Below are 10,153 nucleotides of genomic sequence, written 5' to 3'. Positions count from 1 at the left end.
GGAATGGGGGGAAATCCAGATGGACATTAGCCTGGAAAGAGGATTGGGAAAAGCTCAATGAGATTTCAGCCAGAAACAGGAGCAGGAAAAACCCAGACAGGGATTCTCTGGGAAGTGTAATCGGGGAAAACCCAGACTGGATTTCTCCTGGAATTAGGACTGAAGGAAAACCAGGCCAGATTTCACCTGGAATTAGGACTGAAGAAAAACTACACTGGATTTCTCCTGGAATTGGGACAGGAGGAAAACCAGGCTGCATTTCACCTGGAATTAGGACTGAAGAAATAATGGACTGGATTTCTCCTGGAATTAGGACTGAAGGAAAACCAGCCTGGATTTCTCCTGCAATTAGGATTGAAGGAAAACTGGACCGGATTTCTCCTGGAATTAGCACAAGAGGAAAACCAGACCAGATTTCACCTGGAATTAGGACTGAAGGAAAACCAGACTGGATTTCACCTGGAATTGGGATTGAAGGAAAACCAGACCAGATTTCACCTGGAATTGGGATTGAAGGAAAACCAGACCAGATTTCACCTGGAATTGGGACTGAAGGAAAACCAGACTGGATTTCATCTGGAATTGGGATTGAAGGAAAATCAGACTGGATTTCTCCTGGGAAGTGGCTCAGGCAAAAATCTGAACCAGATTTCACAGAAAATCTGGATGGGGGAAACATGGATTGGATTTGTCCTGGAAAGTGGATCAGGGAATAACCATGACCAGATTTCACCCTGAACCCAGACTGGGGAAAAAAAGCCCAGACTGGATTTCACCCAGAAACCAGGGATATTTCCTTGGAGTAAAATGATTTTCCATCATTCTAATGGTGGAATAAACCCAAATAATAAATTATCATCAATTTGCCATCCCTGTGTTTAGCTCCTGACACAACAGTTTAGCAGCACTGACCTTCATGCCTTGACCTGTGATCAGACTGAGCCTTCAACACCCTGGTGGGAAGAAGAGAAAATCATTTGAATTTTATCACAGCACATAACAGATTATCACTCAGAAATACAAGTACACACAAGGCACAACACAGTTACTCTTAAGTAACCTCTTGGAAAATGATTCATCTTAAAAGGACTCATTGCTTGCAGTATTCCAAATTAGCAACAATAACAGAACTATGAAAACCTTCAAGTCACCCCCATAAAGCTTTACTGACTACAAGATTAAAAGCCAAGGAGAAGTACCCACAGCCCCTTCTTTATTTTATCCAAAACAGAGATGTCAGAGCTAATAACTGACCCATACAGAAAAAAATCTAGTTTTCTTCATAATGGAGCCACAGTCTGAATAAACATTTGCAAACTTTAAATGTTTCTATTTATTTACGTCCATTTTTGTTAATTACAATAAAAGGTCATGAAACCAAAAATATAGCATACATACTTAAAAATTTTTCCTGCGACTCAACTAGAAGCCAAAGTTAAGCACACTTGCAGACTGGAAATGTTCTGAATTAACAATCTTTTAAAAGTATGGTAAAACAACTATCCATCACTTGGAATCAATTCTACAACACCAGTGAAGAAAAACCTGACCTCCCCAGCGTCAGTCTGCCTGCCACAATGCAGCCTTACACAGAATTGCTTTTCCCAGGACAAAAAGGCAACAGGACCAAAATCTACAATAGGTCAGATTTTGCCTTCAGTATCAGCAGGATGGGAAAAATAAGTCAAAACTGACAGACACCTAAGCAACATGAAAATTAATTTATTTTCATTTCTCCTTTACGCTTTGAAATTGAGAATGCTCTGGAGAAAACAAAGAAGGGATTTTGGTGTCACAGATATATTTTATGAAAAATCCTTTTGCTAGGATTTTTCTCCTCAGAAGCTCAGAGGCCTCAGAAACAAAATGTAAACAATGATTATCTGCTGCTGTGGAATGCAACAGGTGGATCTGTGAGTGGTCTCATGTGGTTGTTTCTAATTAATGGCCAAGCACAGTCAGCTGGCTCAGACTCTCTGAGAGTCATTTTATTTTCATTCCTTTCTATTCCTTTCAAGCTTTCTGATGAAATCCTTTCTTCTATTCTTTAGTATAGTTTTAGTATATCATTTTCTCTTAATATAATCTGTATCATAAAATAATAAATCAGCCTTCTGAACATGGAGTCAGGATTCTCATCTCTTCCCTGGTCCTGGGACCCCTGAGAACACCACCACATTTGGTGACCCCGAGCAAGGAACATTCCCACATTTTGGCATGAGAATTTATGTCATTTATAATTTATACACCCATGCCTGACACCCTGAGCACAGAGTTCTCACCCCTCTCCTCTCTGCCAGTGCAGGAGGTGACTAAGAAAAGCAAATCTCCAGCCTCTGGAGCTCAGTGTGTGATGTGGCTGGCAGTGGGAGCAGAGCTGGAAGAGCCCCGGGGTGGGTCCTGCAGGAAAGCAGCGATGGAAATGCGCACACTCATCAGCTTTATCACAAAAATAAGAAGATTTGTACCTAGGTGCCAAGTTGTCATATGTATAAGCAACTGACATAAGTCGCTGAATCAAACTGGTTCCCTGGACAAGTACAAGAAACACCTTTAAAAATTGAAGTCAAAAGAAAAAAAAAAAAACAAAAAAACAAGTTAATATAACAACAAGCTTTTTGATCTGTTTTTTAATTATACACACTGTGTGAATCTAAATAAACCCACCTGTGCAGAGAAGGAAGGGCCAAAGGCAAATCACAGCATCTTCACAGTTAACAATTTACTGGCTTTATTAAAGCAGAGCTAAAATCCCATGTTTCACTGACTAGGTCTAGATGCTAAAATTTCATTCTCTAAAGAAGACGATTCAACTGAATAGGAAAATCAATCATTTATTCAATCCTTTTAGTAAAAACATGGTATTTTTTTAAAGCATAAACTACTGACAACCTCTTAAAAACCTTAGGTTTGAGGAGACAGGGCTGAGGATGAGGTTGGATGATTAAATTTTGTCTGTCTCTGTGATCAACACATTTTATTGACTAACCCCTCTCTAAAAATATTCATCTTTAGCAAATCTGACAGACTACACAGAATTTTAAAATCCAAGTCTGAAGAAAATCTTAAAATATTTAAATATCAAATCCACTGCAATTAAAAATACTAATCAATTGACAACTAAAAATTTAAAACCAGTTAGAGAAAGCAACAGCAGCATTTACATATTCAAAAATTTAATACATGTGCTAAGTTCCCTGTATGACAGTAGCCCTGGTGATTTAGGGATTTGTTTTGTCAAAAAAGGCTGATATTTATAGAATAGTTAAGGTCTTTCCAGGTATAACAAAGGGGAAGTTTGGCTCCAGCTCAGAGTTCAGACCTGCAGTTTTTGGCAGTCACAGCTGGTCCTGTGCCCAAGAAAGTCGATTTACACTGAATGTTCCCCTGATGCCAAAATATCCCCTGTGCTCAGCCTGCCTTAGGAAATCAGCATGCAGGAATCTGGCAGGAAGGTTCACAGCTGCAGGTAAGTTCACACTCACTCAGGTATCTTTAATAAAGTTATTTCTGTGTTTACTAAAGGAATCCAACATGGATTTAGCAAGGACAGGGGCAGCTCATGTTATAAATACAGGTTAATAATAATAATATGGTACTGTAAAAAAGGACTGATCAATTCAGGAAACAAAATCTAAGAAACAGGGACAAAACACTGGAATTCTGAATTCCCAATTAATGTGTTCATCAATCACCAAGAAGCACCTTTTGGTTGCCAGGTTTACAGCTATTCAAATACTTTTCTAGAGAACAAGCAAGAGATCAATTATATCACTGAGATCAATTACTACTACTAACTTTTCCACTCCATGATTTTATTAGTAAAATAAGGACTTCACATTTACTCTTTTAGCAAAGGAGATGCTCCCAGAACCTCTGTGTGTCTCCTACCTCTGTCAGCCTGGGGATATGAAGGCCCTTGACGTGGTCACTCGTGGTTTTCCTGGACTTGCCCGGCCACGTCCTTTTCCTGTGGCTCTCTGCCACCCCAGACCAGGCAAAGACATCGTGGTAAGCCAGATCCAGATCTGAGGGGTCCACTGCAAACTGGCAGATCAGCTTCAGCAAGCAAGCAAGACAGTCCAGCTGCCACTGGGAAGGGGAAGGAAAACAAATCTGTCACTGTCATATTTTCTGGAAAAATCCCCTTGCCCATGATTCTTCTCCTGGGAAGCTGAGAAGCCACAGAGAAAAAGGAAAACAATATTGTCTCATTTGCTTCTCCTGTGTTTTGATGCTTTGGAATGTGGCTGGAGATTGTTTATGCAACAGGTGGTTGTTTCATTGGGCTCATGTGAATTATCTTGATTTAATGACTGTGGTGGTGTTCACAGGGGTCCCAGGACGAGGAAAGAGATGAGAATCTTGACCCCATGTTTCAGAAGGCTGATTTATTATTTGATGATATATATTACACTGAAAGAAAATTATATACTAAAATTATACTAAAAGAATAGAAGAAAGGATTTCATCAGAAGGTTTGAAAGGAATAGAAAGGAATGATAACAAAAGCTGGTGACTCAGAGTCTGAGCCAGCTGACTGTGATTGGCCATTAATTAGAAACAGCCAACACAGACCAATCAAAGATGCACCTGTTGCATTCCACAGCAGCAGATAATTAATGTTTTTCTTTTCCTCTGAGGCTTCTCACCTTCTCAGGAGAAAAATCCTAGCAAAGGGATTTTTCATAAAAGATGTCTGTGACAAATGACCAACCACAGTCAGGCTGTGTTGGGACTCTGGAAGGAGTCACGAGTTTTCATTATTATCTTTTAGCCTTCTGTCTGTACCCTTTTTGTATTCTTTAGTATAGTTTAGTATAGCATTCTTTAATATAATAGAATAAAATAATAAATTAGCCTTCTAAAAACATGGAGTCAGCTTCATCATTCCTCACTTCATCGGGGAACCCCACAAATACAAGCGAAATCTTCAATTTTGAGGGATTTATTTTACATATAATTCAATGCCTTCTATGGAATTTGCAACTGAAAACCTCAGCAAGGTATAAAGGATAAAAAACTAGAAGTAACTTGAATGTAGCTCAAACTAATGATAGAATAATAATGAAAAAGATGATTATTAGTCATTCTTATAGAACATGTTCATTATTGACAAGTGTCTTTATTAGCACCACAGCCACTATGCTAATTGTCTCACTGACAGCAAGGGAAAATGGTATTTCTTGGCCTCTTAGACAAGGGAAAGATAATTAACAGATTACTGCTTTTAATACAGACAGTAATGAATAATTCTCCAAATAACAACCTTCCCTAAAATAAGCAGAAAAAATAGCAAAAATAAATAAATATTTCATTCTTGGTTGGCTACTTTTGGTTTCTTTAAAGAAGCATGATCTGTTATAGTAACAACAATGTAGTTGCAATCATTCCTAAGGAAGGAACCCAGATCTTTTCCCCTCTAAGGTTCCATGAGCTACAATTTTAAGTTCTACAATTTTAAGAATAGACAACCCTCCCCAAAATCCACAGAAAAACAGGGAGGGTGGTTTTAAAATATAAAAAAGCAGACGTATATTTTCTTTTTTTAAATAAAGTCTTTCAGGAATATAAAGTATTCAAAAAAAAGATGCTACTACCTAGACTCTGGTGGTTTCAATCAGAGAATGGATTTATTTCACAACAGAAAAGTAACTGTAACAAAGACTCAAAGTATTAGAAGTCCTTACAAATACCAGCAATGGAGACAAAGGCAGAGTGAACACCTACCACAGTCCATGATTCCTGTTCCTTAGGCTCTAGGATCCCAGAATTGAAAATTTCCAGTAACTGCTGGAGCCCTCCAGCAGCAACAAACTGTAAGCGTATGATGGAATCAAGGTGAGAAAAAGCAAATACAGAAATACCACTAAGATCAGTTAGATACCAACCTAAGCTTTATAAAATAATAAATAAATTACAAATTATTCAGCTGAATATTTTATGAAAACAAAATAATTGTACATGGCCACCACAAATTTACAAGCCTGATAACACAGAAAAACTTGCAAATGTTATCCCTAAATTTAAGATAAAAGATTTTAGGATACATAATATTTTAAATGGGTTTTTATTTTATATTTCTCTTGAAAAATTGTCTTGGGTATCATGGGATACTGTAGGAAAAACAAACCTTGCAGCTCCACGTGTTTTTACTGTTTTCTATTTGATCTTCACTCGAATCATCTGAGTCTGGGTAAAGATCACTGTAACTTCCCTAAAGATAAACAAAATTAACTGTAAAAACAGCTCAAGAATGGCAATATTATAAAATAAATCATCAATCTGTGCTCTGGTTCAGGGAAACAGAGATTCTGTGCAAGGAAATTACCGTAGATTCCCGTCTTATCCTCCTGTTGGGCTTCCCCAAAGCTTCAATGATCTCCAGGGCATACAAAAGTTTATGGGCACTTTTTATTCGCAGAAGGTCCTTCCAGCTAAAGCCATCATTACCCTTAAAAGATGAAAAAAAAGAGAGAAAATAATTAATACAATTATATGTAATGCTCATCTATCTAAAAATTCAAGGAGAGGATTTTTCAAGTGGCACGGACAAATTATTTGGGGTTTAATTTCCTCTGTTATCTGAAATTAGACAATATCAAGCAGATTTCTATACATGATTAGCAATCTGAATAATGAAAAGGCAACATTATTACATGCTAAAATACACACAATTTTACACTAGAGGAGAGCAAATGTCACACTGCAACTGCCACCAAAATTCCGATGCATGTGTGCATAAAAAGCTGCAATATCTACAATCTGTTAGGATATAATTTCAACCACTTTTAAAGAGGTTGAATAATATTTTGATCTGTAGGACAAGAAATCTACTGTGCTCCAAGCAACCCATGAGCTGAGGGAATAGAGTACAGAAGTATCACTACCACAACAGCCACAGTGTTAAAGCCAGGCTGCAGCTGAAGGAACTGCTCTTTCCATCCAAGCAAAAAGATTGTGATCATTAGTACTGACTAATCTTTTAATTTATCAAATAAACTTTGAAAATAAATCATAAAAACAAACTTTGGGAGCTAAGCTGACATCTCTGTTTAGTTTTAGATTTATTAGGTTTACTCTTGTCTCAGCACACTTATCAGATTTACTATGTAACATTCCTATTTGGGGAAATTTCAACTAAAACGCTGGATGCTAAAAAAATTGAGAATAATAAAGATAAACACATAAAACTTTGTTCACCTGCTCATCAGAAATATTCTGGAATGCCTGCAGCATATTAGGGCACGTTGGTAGGAGCATTAACAGTTCCCAGACACGTCTGGATAAGTTCTCTGCATGGAGATGGAGCTCTTCACACCTTGCACTCTGACAAACCAAACCATAACCGTTCTTACTGTGACCTTCTTTGAGAAAATGACATTTCAAAGCCCAAAAATGTATTTCTTTGTAATTAAGTAGCTGTTTCCTATATAATAACTAAATCCATAATTAGGATATGATAATTGAGGTCTCAACTTGCAAGAAACTAAGTTACATGATCTTTAAATCATATCACGTGTTTTGAAATATTTAAATGCAGATAAAACTTATAAATAAATTACAGGTTCCAATGTACTACAGATGATTTAATTTCCCTCAAGCGAATGATGGCATACAAGATGAAGCTTGGGTTTTTGCAATAAAACTTTACAAACCTTTCTTCAAGCCAATTCCCATTACGAGTCACCACGTCAACTTAAATAATCAATATCATTTCTTAAGAATTGCTTTTATAGCTTCTACAGTATTTAGAACATTCAAATGTTCTATTTTTGCTAAGAAAGTATTAGCAATACCTTAGCAATATTATTGCTAAGGAAAAAGGAGAATTATGAAGATTTTACCACGTGAATGAGCAGGCAATAAACATCTCTAGCAACTGAACAGAGTAGAGAAAAATTGGCTACACAGGAAAACCAGATCCAATGAAATAAGACTTAAATGCAATTGTTCTAATAGAATTACTCTGAATTACCTCACTATCTTCCATAGCCACTTCTCCAGAAGGAGGCTTAAAAGAGGCCAGCATCTCTAACAAATCAAAGAGGGTGGTGAGATGAGGTTCTTGCAGGAGTAAGAGCATTGGAATGTTGTCCTTCTGAGGAGGAGGTAGGCAGGAGGCTGGGAGCTGGACACCTTCACCTTTGCGTTCCCTCCTGGGGGCACCGAGGGACACAAACACCATCTGCAACACACACAAGGAGCAGACAGAGCTTTATGACAAGCATGGAATGCTTTCACAAGGGTCAGAATTCAAAAATTAAAGACAAATTTTTGTTTTGTTGGCTTTGCAGCATTTTCAGCAAGGGCCACAAATGAAGTTTGGGTTTCCTTTCACTTAAGGCATTCATGGTGTAGCTGCACTTGATGCCTCAGGTTTAGCTTTTAGGTTTTTTGGATTCTGTGCTGCTTTAGTGTGTGGGTCTGAGCTTCATATTATGGGATGGTGAGCTCTCTTCTCAGAGTAGGGAGACAAAACAATTCCTTCTCTAGCTGGGGACCAAGGACAAATGATCCAAATCTCAGGCCCAGGAGCATAACGGCAGAATGAAGAGAAACAACAAGAAGAATGAGACTTGATGGGCTGAGCTGTAATTGGACAATTAACTCTAATATGCAAATGGAGCAGAACTTATAAAAGTGACTGATCGTCCATGTTGTGACCATTTTGGTTCATCTTGGGTGCAGCCCTGGCTGGGCTCTTGTGCTGCCCAAGGTGGATCCATGGAGGAGACCCTTTTCATAAATCCCTACTTTATTCTTCAGGTCTGTCCAGCCTCTGTTCTGGGGCAGCCCTCACAAAGGATCAATCACACTCCTGATTCTGGGGAGACTCCAGTCCTGAGCTGGCATCCCCCAGGATTGCTCCCAGCCAGCCCCAGGTGCAGAACCAGCTGCAGAAGACAAGAGCCAAGCCTTGGCCACTGCTCCAGGGCCTGCTCCCATGCTGGCAGTACCTGCATGTCCTTAAAGCCCAGCTCGTGGAGAGTCTTCTCATCATAGTCAGTTGTCAGCTCGTGCCCAGATGAAATCATTCTCACAGGTCCCATGAGGCCACCTAGGATAAAAACCTATTTCAGCAAAATCCTGGATTCATACTTTCAGTTTCACACTTTTGATAGTACATCCCTCAGCAGAGGCAAGAACTTGCTGCCATTTCCTTAAGAAAAGTGATTGTTACATTAAACTACTTTAAACTTGCATAAATAAACTAAATCTACTTGCATAAATCTACTTCACTTGCATTTGTATTCACAAATAACCTTTTCAACACCAGGTCACCCAACTTTGTAGTGAAAAGTGTTTATAATACAAATTCAAACATGCCTTCCATATTTTGTAGTAAATGACACCGTGCCACAAAAGGATAACGGAAAATTATTGTGATCATCAAGAAAATGCCCTTGTACCCCACACTTGTGGTCAAGTCAAAGAAACATTGATTAATCTTACTTAAGTGTAAGTTGGAACCAAAGAAGTCACACGCACTTCAGAAGGCAAAAACAGAACACCCTGCAAAGAACTCAACACTGAACAAGAAACCTGAACAATTAAAAAAATAAGAATTAAATTCCATTTGGTGCAGAAAACCAAGCCTCTCTTCTAACAAGCACACTTTGTCCAACATGACCACGTGTTTCTAAAATGCCAGTTACAACAAAAATAAATATTTTCTGCTATGTGGTGGAAAACAAGACAGTTTCTTTACTAAAACTGCTTCTGACAAGTGGCTGGAAAAAGATTCTACAAAGGAAGCAATTAATCTGTCCAAATTTCAGTCTGGTTTACTTACACTGTGTCTCATTAAAACATGGTTTTTCTAAGTTGTTAAACTGTGAAGAGCAAGTTTAAATCATGTTTAAACATATACTAATGGTGGTGTTGAAAAGAGCTGTTCACGGACAAAATTTATTCAGATAATTGTTCATTACATGCTAACTGATGCTTATAATGAGAGAGAAAAACCAAGAAAACATAAAGAAAATTCAGAAAACACTTTGAACAGCAATAAGTGATAAGAATGCTGTAATATGTAATATCAGGAATATAATACAAGGATAAAGCAGGAATTTTCATTCACTCACAAACACAAAGAGGGAACAACAAGAGGATCCATATTCACTGTACAAAGCAAGGTGATATTCCAAAT

The 10,153-nt window shown here is 38.0% G+C and overlaps 1 protein-coding gene across 1 annotated transcript in view; it reads right to left on the bottom strand.

Annotated features, from left to right (window-relative positions):
- The window catches only part of USP34 (ubiquitin specific peptidase 34), a 101,029-nt gene that overhangs the window by 42,580 nt on the left and 48,296 nt on the right, over positions 1-10,153 (bottom strand). Inside the window, 9 exon segments of the mRNA XM_031058274.1 lie at positions 913-953; positions 2,469-2,551; positions 3,892-4,092; positions 5,731-5,817; positions 6,134-6,217; positions 6,332-6,454; positions 7,204-7,329; positions 7,979-8,188; positions 8,961-9,061. Of these exon segments, the coding sequence (XP_030914134.1) occupies positions 913-953; positions 2,469-2,551; positions 3,892-4,092; positions 5,731-5,817; positions 6,134-6,217; positions 6,332-6,454; positions 7,204-7,329; positions 7,979-8,188; positions 8,961-9,061 (1,056 nt within the window).

Source organism: Geospiza fortis, unplaced genomic scaffold (assembly GCF_000277835.1).
Source record: "Geospiza fortis unplaced genomic scaffold, GeoFor_1.0 scaffold275, whole genome shotgun sequence".
In the NCBI taxonomy this organism is placed as follows: domain Eukaryota; kingdom Metazoa; phylum Chordata; class Aves; order Passeriformes; family Thraupidae; genus Geospiza; species Geospiza fortis.
This window is presented reverse-complemented; position numbering and strand designations above follow the sequence as displayed.